The sequence below is a fragment of the Trachemys scripta genome, chromosome 1 (genome assembly GCF_013100865.1).
Source record: "Trachemys scripta elegans isolate TJP31775 chromosome 1, CAS_Tse_1.0, whole genome shotgun sequence".
NCBI lineage: Eukaryota > Metazoa > Chordata > Testudines > Emydidae > Trachemys > Trachemys scripta.
Window position 1 is genome coordinate 55,401,342 of NC_048298.1, and position 17,647 is coordinate 55,418,988.

The following is a 17,647-nucleotide window of genomic DNA, read 5'->3' on the forward strand; positions in this document are numbered from 1 at the left end:
GAGTTGAAAAAGGCAACAGAATCACTGTTCTATGCTGCAGTTGTGTAACACCATCTGATGACAAAATGTAATTAAACAAATCATACAACACAATGTCAGAAGGATCTGTAGTGGTTATTTTTTGTCTGATTCTGTGTTAGGCAACAAAGTGCTGGGTACTCTATAGTTATTTTTCTTTTTCTGAATTCTAAATGGAAATGAAGCAACAAGATATAAAACAACAGGTGGCTCTGTACACAAGCCTAAAATATAATACTAACCATGGTATTTTTTCCAATGTTTTTCTTGGAGTTGAAGAATGGGAAATAGTCTCTTTCAACTGTGTTTGCATGAAAGCTAACATTGAGGGGTTTTTACCCTTGTAAAATCTCTTAGTAAGTTTTTGTCACTGTCCCTTACTGAGAGAAGTTGCAAGGGAGTAAGTCATAATGGAAGAATTTAGAAATATTACTATCTCTTGGAAGCAGCGGAAGGACATGCGAAAGAGGGGCAATGTATTAAAACTAATATCCCTAATATTATAAGTCAGCTGGGCCGGAAGAAGGATCCCCTGCAAGGTAAGTGCACATCATGGTCTAATCACCAACTCCCAATCAAGATTATGAGATAGACAACACCTTCTCTGACATTCATTGGTCACAGTGATACTGGTGTGTGTCATGGGAGGCTGACACTGTTTTTAATGACAATCTGGTTAGAGAAAGCAGGAATATTGATTTTTTTTCATAATACCTATGCATTATTACACAGAATGTGGATTCAATTTTTGTAACTATAGTAAAAGTTTGGCAAAAAAAAAATGGCATCATGTTTACTGGTATTGTATTCTAAGTTCCCTGTAAGCTGTGCAGCCACACAGCAGCCTATTTAGCACCACGCAGGCATTCAAGGAACCCACCCAGGGACCTGCCAGGGGAGGGGCACCCCTCCCCCAGCCCCTCACCTAGTCTGGCCTCCAACCTGCTGCAACTGGGATGCGGAGCACCCCTTCCTTGGTCCCAACTCTGCTGCGGCGTGGGTGGAGCGGACCGGAGCCAGTCACAGACGGGGTGCCCAGACCTGCTGGGGCGGTGCTGCCCCAGGTGCAACCAAGGCAGCGCAGCCCAGTCACGGACCTGCCGGGAGAGGGGCACCTATCCTGCAGCCCCAAACCCAGAGCTTCTGAGGCGGGGAGAGGTGCCTCTCCCCCACAGCCCAGGTGCTGCTTCTGCAGGGGGAGAGAGCTGGGGGGATACCTCTCTCTCTCTGTCTCTCTCTCTCCCCCCTCCCCAAGCACCGCCCTGCATCCAAAACCCCTCACCCCGGCCCCACCCCAGAGCCCGCACTTCCAGCTGGAGCCCCTACACCCCAACCCCCTGGACCCCCTCCCACACTCCGAACCCCTCGGCCCCACCCCCATCACATGAATTTTGTCACACATCAGTTCCATATTGGTGCACATAACAAAATTCATTCCGCACATGGGTGGGAAAAATTAGAGGGAACACTGGTTGTATTGGCTATGAAAGAAGACAACACTAAATTATCTCATCTGCTTTCTTTCTCTTTAGAATTTCCAGTTACATTCTGATTATAGTACTTTTAGGTGATGCTAAACAATAGAGAACACGGTGTGTTTTTTCAAATCGTATAGGTGATATAGATTGTACTGCTGACAGTTTAAAAAATATATTGTTACTCTTTGATCCTGCATGGCAATGAAGTTATTTTGGTATTCTGTAGACCAGAGGTGGGCAAACTACTGCCCGCGGGCCACAACCGGCCCGTGGGACCCTCCTGCCCGGCCCCTGAGCTCCTGGCCCGGGAGGCTAGTCCCCGGCTCCTCCCCTGCTGTCCCCCTTCCCCCACAGCCTCAGCGCACCGCGCCGCCAGCGCAATGCTCTGGGTATCCGGGCAGCGCAGTGCAGAGCCTGGCCTGATCCGGTACTCTGTGCTGCGCTGTGGAGTGGCTGGCTTCAGCCAGGCAGCGCGGCTGTCATGCCACCAGCCGTCGGTGCTCCAGGCAGCGCGGTAAGGGGGCAGGGAGCAGGGGGGTTGGATAGAGGGCAAGGGAGTTCGGGGTGTGGATGGGGTCGGGGCGGTCAGAGGGCAGGGAACAGGGGGGTTGAATGGGGGCAGGGATCCTGGGGGGCAATCTGGAAGGAGGGGGGATTGGATGGTGCGGTGGCGGGAAGTCAAAGGTGAAGGTTCCGGGGGCAGTCAGGGAACAAGGAGTGGCAGGGGGTGCATAGGGGGGCCACCAGGGAACGGGGGGGGTGGATGGGGCAGGAGTCCTGGGGGGAGGTGTCAGGGGGCGAGAAGCGGGGGGAGGGGGCTGGGCCATGCCCGGCTGTTTGGGGAGGCACAGCCTCCCCTAACCGGCCCTCCATACAATTTCTGAAACCTGATGCAGCCCTCAGGCCAAAAAGTTTGCCCGCCCCCGCTGTAGACAGTTGTTGCTGTCTCCATTTGCTGTCAGAAAGGAACTATTTTCCAACTTTCTGGGATGGCATAGAGGATCTCAAAGAAATAAAAATTACCAGTTAAGGAAAATATCCTTTTTTTTGGTTGGCTGTGCTTTTGTGGAGGTCCTTCAGGAACCACACATTGCTTCGGTCCCTGGGAATTTATTGATGTTGCCTGGAGCATTGGCCAGAGCCGGTTGTTCGATGACAACATGAGGCCTTCACCCTGCTTGCCTCCAGGGATGAATGTTCTGCCTCTGTAGCACTCCTAGTCTCTTATGATCCTGGTAGCTGAGGATAAGGTTGTTACTATATCTCTGATTTTTCCTTTGTATTGCAGTACATTTAGGGTATGTCTACACTACGGGATTAATCCGAATTTATATAATTTGAATTTGGGAAACAGATTGTATAAAGTCGAATGTATGCGGCCACACTAAGCACATTAATTCGGCGGTGTGTGTCCATGTTCCAGGGCTAGCATCGATTTCTGGAGCGTTGCACTGTGGGTAGCTATCCCATAGCTATCCCATAGTTCCCACAGTCTCCCCTGCCCATTGGAATTCTGGGTTGAGATCCCAGTGCCTGATGGGACAAAAAACTTGGTCGGAGGTAGTTCTGGGTACAGCCTCACCCCTCCCTCCCTCCCTGCATGAAAGCAACGGATGGCAGACAACCATTTCGCGCCTTTTTTCCTGGGTGAACACTGCAGACTCCATACCACGGCAAGCATGGAGCCCGCTCAGCTCAAGACAGCAGTCATGAACATTGTGAACACCTTGCGCGTTCTCGTGGAGTTTATGCTGAGCCAGGACCAGAAAAACGAGGCAAGGAGGCAGCGGCGGCGGCAGCTCAGCGACAAGCATAATGAGGACATGGACACGGACACAGAATTCTGTCAAACTGCGGGCCCCGGTGCTTTGGAGATCATGTTGTTAATGGGGCAGGTTCTATCCATGGAACGCCGATTCTGGGCAAGGGAAACAAGCACAGACTGATGGGACCGCATAGTGTTGCCGGTGTGGGATGATTCCCAGTAGCTGCGGAACTTTCGCATGCGTAAGGGCACTTTCATGGAACTTTGTGACTTGCTGTCCTCTGCCCTGAAACGCCAGAATACCAAGATGAGAGCAGCCCTCACAGTTGAGAAGTGAGTGGCGATAGCCCTGTGGAAGCTTGCAACGCCAGACAGCTACCGGTCAGTCGGGAATCAATTTGGAGTGGGCAAATCTTCTGTGGGGGCTGCTGTGATGCAAGTAGCCAAAGCAATCACTGAGGTGCTGCTATGAAAGGTAGTGACTCTGGGAAATGTGCAGGTCATAGTGGACGGCTTTGCTGCAATGGGATTCCCTAACTGTGGTGGGGCGATAGATGGTACCTGTATCCCTATCTTGGCACCGGAGCACCAGGGTACCCAGTACATAAACCGCAAGGGGTACTTTTCAATGGTGCTGCAAGCACGTGTGGATCACAAGGGACGTTTCACCAACATCAACGTGGGCTGGCCGGGAAGGGTTCATGACGCTCGCGTCTTCAGGAACACTACTCTGTTTAAAGGGCTGCAGCAAGGGACTTACTTTCCGGACCAGAAAACCATTGGGGATGTTGAAATGCCAATAGTTATTCTTGGGGACCCAGCCTACCCCTTAATGCCATGGCTCATGAAGCCATACGCAGGCAGCCTGGACAGGAGTCAGGAGCTGTTCAACTACAGGCTGAGCAAGTGCAGAATGGTGGTAGAATGTGCATTTGGCCGTTTAAAAGGTCGCTGGCTATCGTTACTGACTCGCTCAGACCTCCGCCAAACCAGTCTCCCCATTGTTATTTCTGCTTGCTGTGTGCTCCACAATCTCTGTGAAAGTAAGGGGGAGACCTTTATGGCGGGGTGGGAGGCTGAGGCAAATTGCCTGGCTGCTGATTACGCGCAGCCATTCACCAGGGCGATTAGAAGAGCACACCAGGAGGCGCTGTGCATCATAGAAGCTTTGAAAACCAGTTTCATGACTGGCCAGGCTACAGTGTGAAATATCTGTTCGTTTTTCCTTCATGAAAACCCGCCCCCTTTATTGACTCATTCTCTATAAGGAACCCACCCTCCCCCTTCCCCCAGCTTGCTTTCAAACCAAATAAAGTCACTGTCGTTTCAAAATCATTTATTCTTTATTAATAGATTATAAAAAGAGGGAGGGAACCCGGGTGGGGTTTGGGAGGAGGATCGGCGGGAAGGAAAAGGCCACTAAAAAAAGGTTAAAAAAATGACAGCCTTTTGCTTGGGCTGTCCACTGGGGTGGAATGGGAAGGTGTACAGATCCTCCCCCCCCGCGTTCTTACACATCTGGGTGAGGAGGCTATGGAACATGGTGAGAGGGGAGGGAGGTTATACAGGGGCTGTAGCGGCACTCTGTTATCCTGCTGCCATTCCCGAAGCTCCACCAGACGCTGGAGCATGTCTGTTTGCTCACGCAGCAGCCCCAGCATTGCATCCTGCCTCCTCTGATCTTCCTGCCACCACCTCTCATATCGAGCGTCCCTCCTATCCTCACGTTGGTCCCTCCTGTCCTCACGTTGGTCCCTCCTGTCCTCACGTTCACTGGCTTCTTTCCTATACTTTGAAACCGTGTCCTTCCACTCATTCAGATGAGCTCTGTCACTGTGGGTGGATTCCATGATTTCTGCGAACATCTCGTCTCGCGTCTTCTTTTTCCAACGCCTTATCTGTGATAGCCTTTGGGACGGAGGAGGGAGGCTTGAAGAATTTGCAGCTGCTGGAGGGAGGGGAAAAAAGGAGAGAATTTTTTAAAAAGATACATTTTGCAGAACAATGCTTATACTCTTTCACGGTGACCAACACTATTCACATTACATAGCACATGTGATTTCTCTGCAAGGTCGCATTTTGTCTCTTAATATAGAGTGCCTGTGGCTTTGCTACTAGAGATCACAGACGCAGGTCCGGGCAACAGAATTTGGCTTGCATGCGGCCATGGTAAGCCATTGTCTTTCGGCTTCTGCGCCTTCCTTTCCCACATACCAAGCAAAGTCTGTTGAGTGCTGCGGTTTTCCTGTTAACATTCAGCAGCAGAAAACAAACTAACCACCCCCCCCCCATCCAAATCTCTGGATGATCGCTTTATCCCTCCCCCCACCGCGTGGCTGGTATCAGGGAAGATCCCTGCTAGCCAACGCGAAAAGCTCTGGGCCAGTCCCCCCCCGCGCTTGGCTAACTGCAGGGAAGGATTTCTTTTCGGCCACAAGCAAACAGCCCAGTAGGAACGGCCACCTCTGTCCCCTTAATTAAATTCCCATATTTCAACTAGGTTACCATGAGTGATATCACTCTCCTGAGGATTACATAGCAAGATAAAGAACGGATGTTGCTTGAATGCCAGGACCATACGCTGCCAGGCTTTGTCATGCAATGATACCAGATTACTTGCTGCAAGCGTGGCGCGGTCAAGTGTCTTACCATGGAGGACGGAATAAGGTTGCACTGCCCAGAAACCTTGTGGCAAGGCTTTTGGAGTACCTCCAGGAGAGCTTCATGGAAATGTCCCTGGAGGATTTCCGTTCCATCCCCAGACACGTTAACAGACTTTTCCAGTAGCTGTACTGGCTGCGAATGCATCCCAAGTCCTCAGGGCAAAGTAATCATTAAAAACCCTTGCTTTTAAAACAAGTTTTATATTTTAAAAGGTAAACTCACCTGAGGTCCCTTCCATGGGGTCGTGGTCTTGGATACAGGGTTGGGAGGGTACTTCAGTCAGGCTGAGAAAAAAATCCTGGCTGTTGGGGAGAACGGAGTGCTGGGTGCTCTCTGCAAGCTCGTCCTCCTCCTCGTCCTCCTCCCCGTCCGCAGAATCCTCAGGTGTAGCTGATGGGATTATCCCCGCCTCGGAATCCACGGTCAGAAGTGGGGTAGTGGTGGCGGCCCCCCCTAGAACTGCATGCAGCTCGGCGTAGAAGCGGCATGTCCGCAGCTCTGACCCGGAGCGACCGTTTGCCTCCTTTGTTTTTTGATAGGCTTGTCTGAGCTCCTTGACTTTCACGCGGCACTGATCTGAGTCCCTATTGTGGCCTCTCTCCATCATGCCCTTGGAGATTTTTTCAAAACGTTTTGCATTTTGTCTTTTTGAACGAAGTTCTCCTAGCACTGAATCCTCTTCCCATATAGCGATCAGATCCAGTACCTCCCATACGGTCCATGCTGGTGCTCTTTGTCGATTATTGGCCTGCATGGTTACCTGTGCTGATGAGCTATCTGTGGTCACCTGTGCTCTCCATGCTGGGCAAACAGGAAATTAAATTCAAATGTTCGCGGGGCTTTTCCTGTCTACCTGGCCAGTGCATCCGAGTTCAGATTGCTGTCCAAAGCAGTCACAGTGGTGCACTGTGGGATAGCTCCCGGAGGCCAATACCATCGAATTGCGGCCACACTAACCCTAATTCGAAATGATAAAATCGATTTTCGCGCTACTCCGCTCGTCGGGGTGGAGTACAGAAATCGATTTAAAGAGCCCTTTATTTTGAATTTAATGGCTTCGTTGTGTGGACGGGTGCAGGGTTAATTTAATTTAACGCTGTTAAATCCGAATTAAAGTCGTAGTGTAGACCAGGCCCTAGATTACCAGATCAGTCTGAAAAACTTATTTTGACTTGTCAGGTCAGCAAATTTTTGATGGAAACCTTTGATAGAGAATGAGTATGCAATGCTAAACTATATCTGACTTTTGATCTAAAGTTTAAAAGGTATAGTTTGAAGCTTTTAAATATATAATTTGTTTAACTGATAGACACAGTTGGGTGGGGGTGAGCAGATGATTAAAGATTATATGGCAGTGAGGAACTGAGCTGTTAATTTCCAGTCATTGTAACATTTATGGGTTTTACATAGTTTTTTTTCTTCAAAAGTTGTAGAATTTTGTAGAGAATATATAAAGTTGTTCTGGGGACTTCATTGAAACACATTTTTAATCTGAAATTTTCTCTAAGTTTTTGGTTTGTGAATATGTTTCTAAGTCTTGCATATTATACATGTAAATAATAATCTCAACAGGATGTTATGTGATCAGTTTTTGCCATCTATCTTAGTGTTTTTCCTTGTATTAACTTTGGGCATTGAGGTTTACATTGTGAAAGATAAAATTACATTGTATTGAGGAGGTGTTTGATAGGAGAGCGCATTAAAATGCTCTTTTCAATATTTTAAATTAATAGCATTGTTATTGATTGTCCAAAAACCTTTATTCAGCCAGAGAGTAGTGTTTCAGCCCTTTAAAAAGAAATGTCCATGTTGCAGCGTGTTTCATCATTTATTTTTCTTTCTCCATTTTTAGGTTGAATGCACATTTTGAGGTGAATTCAGATTGCTCAGTCTCTCGAGCAGAAATGTACTCTGAATACCTCTCAACCTGCAGTAAATTAGCTCGAGGTGGAATCCTAACATCAACTGGATTTTATAAATGTCTTCGGTAAGGTGAAAAATCTATAGAAGAATAAACAGGAGATTGTGGATGCCTAATGCTAATCTGCAACTTCAAACTTCTTTAGGGAAATACCTACTCTCAAATAAGTTTTAAAGTTTGATAGTTCAATGCAATTATTTTGTTCTTTTTAAAGACTTTGTTAGAGCTTGCTGTATGTGTTTGGCCATATATTTCTTCCACCTTTAGCTTTTGGGGGTTACAATTTCCATTTCTCTTGTCCAAGATCTTGGAAATGCTAATTCTGGTGAACCTCTCAGTCCCCACGGAGGCTGCCTTCTAAAAAAAGCATCTGAGCATTTTACTCTGGTGAGAAGACACATGACAGGCTGCATCTCTGCAGAAACAGGGACAGATGCTGTCACAAAATATTAGACATTGAAAAATACTCTTCTGTTTGAAAAATAGAATGGAGACTTCCCATGCCCATTCCTTCTCTTTTTGGCAGAGGTTGAATATGTAACCCTGACTGACTAACATGAGTATCCTAGGATCTAGATTTTGCAGTTAGGTACACAATGAAGTATTTGACTTCTTAGTTTTTGTAAATATGTTTGTCTTTGTCCTCTCTGTGTACAGAGCAGAGTTGATGTGCTAAAAATTGAAAAGAAAGAAAAAAATAATACTGTGAAAGGATTGAATTTTTGTGATGTATATAGCTGTATGTTTGTGTTTGGCAGAACTGTCTTTCCAAATCACACAGTGAAGAGAGTAGAGGATCCAAATAACAACGGGCAGGCACATATACATGTAGTAGGAGTTAAAAGGAGAGCTATACCACTTCCCATTCAGATGTACTATCAGCAACAACCAACTTCTGCTACCCCTGTCGTCCGGGTTGATTCTATTCCTGATGTATCTCCGTCTCCTTCACCAGCAGGTTCTTTATCTTTTACATTATATTTTATATGGCATCCATTTTTGTTGCTTCTGAAACGACTGTAAAACAAAGTAAACTTCAGTGAAAAGAAGTTTTGATAAACTAGTTATTTAATTTTTTTGTTTAATGCTTTATAGTGCTGGATGATAGTGTTGCTAAGTAGTATCTGGGTAGATACTGCCTAGCATTTGATGCCTAAGCCCTAAATTTGCAAGTCACCAGACAAGCCACTCTTATGTCCACTACTAATCCGGACATGCTATAGCTGAGTTTAGAAACTACTTCACTTGACTGTAATGATAATTTCAAATTTGGGATTTTTGATTCTTTATATTTGTGTGTTTTGCTTTGAGGTGTGGGGGTGGGAGTGTTTTGGTTTGGTTTGGATTTTTGCATTGAGACTTCTGATTTTTTATTTTATTTGGGTCAACAGGAATCCCACATGGACCACAAAGTGTAGGGAACCATTTTCAGAGGATCCCAGTTAACAACCAATCTTCAAATCTGACAGCAACACAGATGTCTTTTCCAATTCAAGGTGTTCACACTGTGGCACAGACTGTTTCTAGAATTCCACAAAATCCTTCAGTTCACACACAGCAGCAACAAAATGCTACAGTGACTGTCATTCAGAATAAAACTCCAATTTCCTGTGAGGTAGTCAAGGCCACAGTAATACAGAGCTCAGTTTCCCAATCTGCAGTTCCTGTTACTATTGCTGTAGGTGGAGCAGCACAAGCTTCTAATCAAAATCACAGCAGTGCAGGACCACAACCATCTGTTGCTGTTGTCAGTTCTCAGACATTGCTTCACCACCAACCAGTAATTCAACAACAGTCTCCATTACATGCAGTGGTACCAGGACAGATACCTTCAGGCACTCCTGTTACGGTAATTCAACAAGCTGTACCTCAGGGTCATATATTTGGCAGAGTACAGAACCTACCAGCATGCACTTCAGCAGTTTCACAGGGTCAACAGTTAATCACTACATCATCACAACCTTTGCAAACTTCATCTCAGCAGCCCTCTGCTGGTAACCAGCAACAAGACACAGTCATCATAGCACCCCAACAATATGTCACGACCTCTGCATCCAATATTGTTTCTGCCACTACAGTACAGAATTTTCAGGTTGCAGCTGGGCAGGTGGTTACTATTGCTGGTGTCCAAAATCCACAAACTTCTAGGGTAGGGTTTCAGAATATTGCGCCAAAGCCTCTACCTTCTCAGCAAGTCCCATCTACAGTGGTACAACAACCCATGCAGCAGCAGCAGCCACCATCCCAACAAAGTGTAGTGATTGTAAGCCAGCCAACTCAGCAAGGTCAAACATATGCACCAGCCATTCACCAAATTGTGCTAACTAATCCAGCTTCTCTTCCAGCTGGTCAAACTGTCCAGTTGACTGGACAACCAAACATAACTCCATCTTCCTCACCATCTCCTGGACCAGTTACAAATAACCAGGTTCCTACAGTAATGTCATCTCCATCTACTGCTCAGTCACAAGGACCCCCTCCTACTGTCAGTCAGATGCTTTCCGTGAAGAGGCAGCAACAGCAGCAACATTCGCCTGCGCCATCACAACAACAGGTACAAGTACAAGTCCAGCAACAACAACCGGTACAAATGCAAGTTCAGCCACCGCAAGCTAATGCAGGAGTTGGTCAGCCTTCCTCTGGTGAATCTAGTCTGATAAAACAGCTGCTTCTTCCAAAACGAGGCCCTTCAACTCCTGGTGGTAAGCTTATACTCCCAGCTCCACAGATTCCTCCACCTAACAATGCAAGAGCTCCTAGTCCTCAGGTGGTTTATCAGGTGGCCAATAACCAAGCACCAAGTTTTGGAGTTCAAGGACAGTCTCCAGCTCAGCAGCTATTAGTTGGACAGCAAAATGTTCAGCTGGTCCAGAGTGCAATCCAGCCCCAAGGGGCAGTACAAACAGTACCCATTTCTAATCTACAAATATTGCCAGGCCAGTTGATCTCAAATAGCCCAGCAACCATTTTCCAAGGGACTTCTGGCAACCAGGTTACCATAACAGTTGTGCCAAATACTAGTTTTGCTACTGCAACTGTGAGTCAGGGAAATACAACTCAGCTTATTGCTCCAGCAGGAATCTCAATGAGTGGAACACAGACAGGAGTTGGGCTTCAGGTGCAAACACTTCCAGCTACTCAAGCACCTCCAGCTGGACAATCACCATGTGCTGCTGCTCCTCCATTCAAAGGTGATAAAATAATTTGCCAAAAGGAGGAAGAAGCAAAGGAAGCAACAGGTTTACACGTTCATGAACGTAAAATTGAAGTTATGGAAAATCCCTCTTGCCGAAGAGGAGCTGCGAACACCAGTAATGGGGATGCAAAGGAAAATGAAATGCAGGTGGGAAGTCTTTTAAATGGGAGAAAGTATAATGACTCCAGTCTACCTCCTTCTAACTCAGGGAAAACTCAAAATGAGGCCAATCAGTGCTCACAAGTCAGTAACGGGCCATCATTAGAATTGGGTGAGAATGGAGCTCCTGGAAAGCAGAACTTTGAACAAATGGACACACAGGAAATTAAAAGTGATTTGAAGAAGCCCCTAGTTAATGGAATCTGTGATTTTGATAAAGGAGATGGTTCTCATTTGAGCAAAAACATTCCAAATCACAAAACTTCCAATCATGTAGGAAATGGTGAGATCTCTCCAGTGGAACAAGGGAATTCAGATGTCACGCAGCAAGAGACTGCCAAAGGTGATCAAGGGGAAAGGATTTCTAATGGGCCTATATTAACTTTGAATAGTTCACCTGTTGTAAGCGGTACACAGGAAGCTGCAAAACTGTTAACCCAGCAACTTAGTGGTACCAACACTGATTTACCCAATGGACCTTTAGCTTCAAGTTTGAATTCAGATGTGCCTCAGCAACGCCCAAGTGTAGTTGTCTCACCACATTCTACAGCCTCTGTTATACAGGGGCATCAAATCATAACAGTTCCACACTCAGGACCTAGAGTGTCCCAGTCTACCCTGTCATCTGAAGTTCGGTCTACTAATGGCACAGCAGAATTCAAAACTGTAAAGAGGCCAGCAGAGGATAATGATAGGGAAACTGTTCCAGGGATTCCAAATAAAGTAGGAGTTAGAATTGTTACAATCAGTGACCCCAACAATGCCGGTTGCAGTGCAACTATGGTTGCTGTGCCAGCTGGAGCGGATCCAAGCACTGTAGCTAAAGTAGCAATAGAAAGCGCTGTTCAGCAAAAGCAGCAGCATCCAACAACATATATACAAAGCATGGTCACACAGGTAGGTTAAGCAAACTTTTTGTGTTTATTTTACCAAATATGATTTGTAAAAGAAACAGATATGTCAAAATGTAAATTTGCTATTCTGATATTATCCCCCTGTGGGATTTAAAATCTTCATAAAATCATTGTTTTTGTGCTCCTACTTAAGCTGTTCTGATACCTCTCATTCTGTTTTTGATGCTAGTTATAGTAGTATAGTTTAAATTTATTTAAAAGGATTAAAGTCTAACAGGTTGCAACTTGATTATGCATCAAGGGAAAACCCCTCGTGTTTACTTTTCTGTTATTTAATTGCTTTGTTATTTTGAAGGTTAAAATAGTCCCTTGTATTTTAGAATCTTAAAATTATTTGTTTTATCATTTCTTGCTCTCAAAGTTGTCGATATCTTGCCTCCTCACTTAGAATAGGTGTTGTAGGTGGCAGTCTCTACTTTTGTGTAATGTTTTATATTTTGTTCGTACATATTTTGTTAGTATATAAGTATATTTCTGAGGAGTGAATTTCAAATGATTTTTCCTGTATAGATATTATAAAATGTCTCAGTTGATTATACTTCTAACACAGTCTTTGAGCTTACTGAAATAAGTTAAAGTTTTGGGGTTTGGAGATCCGTAAAGGATAATAAACGTTTAAGTTTACTCCAGTCAGTCGAAAATAGTGTTTGTCCGTTGGTCAAAAAGGATGCTGTTTATTTCCACCATAGGTTCTGATCCTGCAGTCATATCTGATGGACTCTACACAGGCATAAGAGTCTGTTTCATGGATCAGATTGGAGAATAGGGGCCTTAGTTTCTTTTTTAGATTAAATTTTATTTAACTTTAGTAGCGTGAGCTTCCTTGTACCTCACCACCAGTGTAGGCTACAGTATGTGTCCATTCTTAATATGACATTTAGCACCTACTGTCCTATTGTAAATATTCCAGTTTGTACAGCTCAGTACCATTTTCCAGGAAAATTCCTGATCATATTCAAAATTCTTACATTCTCTAGTGTTATTTTAGCATAGCATATGGTCAGAAAATCCCTTAATTTCATGTAAGGAGAATTCATTTTAAGAAACTGTTTCATATTCTGAATTAGAGTAAAAGAGATATCAACTAATTTGAGGGTGGTAAGAAGAAGACAGATTGTGGAGAGAGAGGGGAAAAAATCAGAGAAATCTTTGTTTGGGTTAGTGTTCTTAGGCGTTGAGTTAAGAAACTTTTATTACTTGATACTCATTCATTTTCAGTATTGAGTAGATGTAGATTATGGACACAAACAGAGCTATAACTAGAATCCACTTAGGAGCTGATGCCTGATTCATCAATGTGGTACTCCTGCACTGTCATCAAGTTAGACTTCTACTGAAATCTGTCTGATGCCTTAACTCTTTACCTGAAGAGATTTCTTGTCTAAAGATGAATAATTTTCTTTTGACTGTGAGAACACATGCTACTTTGTGAAAATTTTGCAAATCTAAATGAAAGTCAAAGATGTACATTATTCTGATTGACACATGATCTTTGATTTGAATAAAAGTTGTTTGACAACAAAAGAAAATTGCCAATGTGCAGTGGCGAACCGCAGCCAGCGGGAGCCGCGATCGGCCGAACCTGCAGACGCGGCAGGTAAACACACCAGCCCGGCCCGCCAGGGGCTTTCTCTGAACAAGCAGCGGCCCTAGTTTGAAAACCGCTGATCTAGGGGACAGAGTAGATCACAAGCTAAATATGAGTCAACAGGGTAACACTGTTGCAAAAAAAAGGCAAACATTATTCTGGGATGTATTACCAGAAGCGTTGTAAGCAAGACACAAGAAGTAATTCTTCTGTTCTGCTCCGCACTGATTAGTCCTAAACTGGGGTATTGTGTCTAGTTCTGGGTGCCTCATTTCAGGAAAGATGTGAACAAATTGGAAAAAGTCCAGAGAAGAGTAACAAAAACAATTACAGGTCTAGAAAACATGACCTATGAAGGAGAAGCAGACAAGTGGCATGTCCTGTGAAGGAGAAGCGGAAAGCACCCCGGGCCACAGGGATGTGCTGGCCGCTGCTTCCTGCAGCTCCCATTCACCGGGAATGGTGAACCATGGCCACTGGGAGCTGCGGCGGGCCATGCCTGCAGACAGTCAACGTAAACAAAATGTCTTGCAGCCCGCCAGCAGATTACCCTGATGGGCTGCATGCCGAAGGCTGCCGACCCTTGTTCTAGGCTTTACAGTGACACACAGAGTGACAATCCTGGAATCTTATTATATAGATATAGGATTTGATTTTGTATTTAAATATCGTGTTTAGTGGATTGTCTCAAACAGGAGCATGTGACACGTCATTGTTTAAAGGTGATATTCTCCAGTAGCATCTGCCTTTAGCCAGTCCTAGGTGTAATCTGAAGGGAGGAGGGAGCTGGCATCTTACTTTGGTGGCTTTCTCTCCCTTTATTTACACATTTTCTGTTTATGGGTTGTTACTGCCCTGAGGCATTGTGCTGGACTCGTGCATGAAGAAAGAAAAATAAATGAGTAATTACTTACTCCCCTCCGCCCCCCAAGCTCCCACAAAACATGTTGAACATGACCAAGTTGGTTTGTCCCAACTGGCTTCATAGAAGCGCTCTAATGTCATGCCAGATGCCTGGATGTGAGAAAATTACACTTAATTGCCTATCTGGCTTTTTAAAAAAAATCAGTCCCTCCTTCACCATCATCAAAACAGACACTTCCATTTTTCTTAAGGCAGCCCACTTGTAGCATCCTTGTGTGGGAAGCAGGCTGCTAAAATTGTGAGCAGGAGTATAAACATTGGCTCCAATCTTCCATTGATCAGTAGGCTGAGTTTCCATTCACCAGAAAGCAAGTACGTAGCCCCAGGAGGCATAATTCATTCCTATCCGCAGAGCAAATGAACTGCTCAGCTGGAGCTACTAAAATACAGAAGTTCTTCATTTGGTTGTCATTCATTCCTGAAGCACACTGATGCAATTAGATTTAAACTTCAATAATCTCCTATCATTAAAGAGGAAATTTATTTTAATGCCTATCCCCCTACCCAACCCCTCCCTCATACCCCCTCAAAATCCTGCTGTTTTTATTTTCCACATGTAAGCTACCTGTGATAAATATAATATTTTGAGAACATAAAATTTTCAAAAGCGCTAAGTAACTTAGGCTCCTAAGTCCTATAACTTTGGGAAATGACAGAGGTGTTTTTGAAAATTTGACTCATATTAACTATTCACTGCACAAGTAGTGGTACACAAAAACACACACACATGTGACCATCACAGCGTGCGTGCGTGTTTCTGTGTGTGTATCTATATATTATTAGGGAGCAGAAGTGTAGAGTAAGGCCCTGATCTTGAAAATAGCTCTGTATGAGACCAGGGGTCCCCCATATGGAGCTGCATGAAGGACTGGGCCTCAATTATTATATCTCAATAGATCATGTATTCCATTTTGTAAAATTTAATCGTTATCAGTTTTGTTACCAGTTCACTGTGTACCAGCTGTTTTGTTATTTCCTTACCTTTATGGATTTGTATACACTGCATTTTAGTCACTGTGCTAATGCACTGGTGTTAACCATGATTTGCACTCCTGCATCTTGCTCCAAGAATCTTACTCCAGCTGCCTCTTCTATTGACACACAACATCTACAGGTTTTGCACTTGTGTAGCTTCTCTGGTGGCTCAAAACCCAGTATAGACCCTTTGACTAGAGTAGTCATTTTAAAAGTGAGGTGTTTTGATAGGGTAGACTGCTGGATTTTGCAGATGCCGGGTCCTTTGTGTTTGTGCTTACATTTTATCTAAAACTGAAATTTAAAGGATAGTAGGAGGCCTTATTTCGAAGATGGTATTTACCAATTTTAACAGAGTTGCCTGAGGTTAGGAGGTTGAGTAACATTGAAATATGAGCATTGAGACATGGATTGCAACATGAATTAAATGAATATAATACCTTTTATGCAGTGTGGTTGTAGCTGTGTTGGTCCCAGAATATTAGAAGAAGAGTTCTGTAAGCTCAAAAACTTGTCTCTCTCACCAACAGAAGTTGGTCCAATCAAAGATATTACCTCATCCACCTTGTCTCTCTCCTATGCTTTATATTAGGGTTGTCAATTAATCACAGTTAATTCACGCGATTAACTAAAAAAATTAATCACGATTTTAAAAATAGAATACCAATTGAAATTTATTAAATATTTTTGAATGTTTTTCAACATTTTCAATATTGATTTCAATTACAACACAGAATACAAAGTGTACAGTGCTCGCTTTATATTATTATTTTTATTACAAATATATGCACTGTAAAAAAGATAAAAGAAATAGTATTTTTCAATTCACCTCATACGAATACTGAAGTGCAATCTCTTTATCATGAAAGTGTAGCTTATAAATGCAGAATTGTTTTTGATTACATAACTGCAATCAAAAACAAAACTGTGCGTAAAATTTTAGAGCCTACAAGTCCACTCAGTCCTACTTTTTACTCTGCAATCGCTAAGACAAACAAATTTGTTTACATTGACGGGAGATACTGCTGCCTGCTTCTTATTTACAAGGTCACCTAAAAGTACCCATACTACAGTCACACCTTCACTTTGCAGTGTAGACATACTGCTTCTGCTGGCATTTTGGAAGTAATGCCCCCTACAAGAAATGATTTCAAGAATTTGGGCATGCCACTGTTGTGTTCTTTATTACAGACTGAACAGGTAGTGAAGTCTACAGTTACAGTTGCCCAACACTTTCCATTATAAGATGCTGTTTTCATTTGCTTATAACTTGGCCAAACTTTAGAAGTTTGGGCTGAAATTTTCCGTGTGAGGTGTTTGTTTCAGGCAGATTTTTTTTTTAAATTTCTGGTAGATCCCTTCAGCCATTTCTTATAATGAAATGAAGGGGGGAATATAGTTATGTTTAAAAAAATTGTTAAACCTGTTTGTTGAGAGCTCTAATGCTTTTGTGCTTTGGAGCGGGGACTTAAAATTTGGCAGGAGAGATTATTCTGGCGTCAGGGATGTGCCTTTTGTCATCCCCATGAAACTGCCAACATTTGGCCAAGTTATAGTTTGCTGAAAAATCTCAGTTCACACATGCTCAGTAGATTTTTGTTAGAATTTGACAGCTACATTCTCCAATTATTCCATCTGCAATAACCATGCTCCATCTCTTTACCGCTCCTTTGTGCTGACCAGACTCTCTCATATACTATCTCTACAGAGTAACTGAGCGTGATCCATCCCTGGGCTGTAGGAGCTTCTGTGTCACCAAGCATAGAAACTGAGAGCAAGGAGACTCTTTCCAGTGCTCTTAGTTCTCCCCTGGTGGTAGCCAGGCAGCATGGAGGAGAAGGAGGAAGTTGCCTGAAGGAATGCAGAGGCATGAGGAGCAGTGGGGGGGGGGGGGGGGGGGGGAGGGGGGGGGGGGGGCAAAAGGGGGGGGGAGGGAACCGGGGGGGGGGGGGGGGGGGGGGGGGAGAGGGGGGGGGGGGGGGGGGGGGGGGGGGGGGGGGGGGGGGGGGGGGGGGGGGGGGGGGGGGGGGGGGGGGATGGGAGCC

The 17,647-nt window shown here is 44.6% G+C and overlaps 1 protein-coding gene across 1 annotated transcript in view; it reads left to right on the forward strand.

Annotated features, from left to right (window-relative positions):
• Positions 1 to 17,647, forward strand: part of ARID2 (AT-rich interaction domain 2) — a 166,616-nt gene that overhangs the window by 100,868 nt on the left and 48,101 nt on the right. Inside the window, exons 13-15 of the mRNA XM_034769978.1 lie at positions 7,778 to 7,912; positions 8,605 to 8,804; positions 9,238 to 12,098. Coding sequence (XP_034625869.1) covers positions 7,778 to 7,912; positions 8,605 to 8,804; positions 9,238 to 12,098 — 3,196 coding nt within the window. The remainder of the gene's footprint in view (positions 1 to 7,777; positions 7,913 to 8,604; positions 8,805 to 9,237; positions 12,099 to 17,647) is intronic.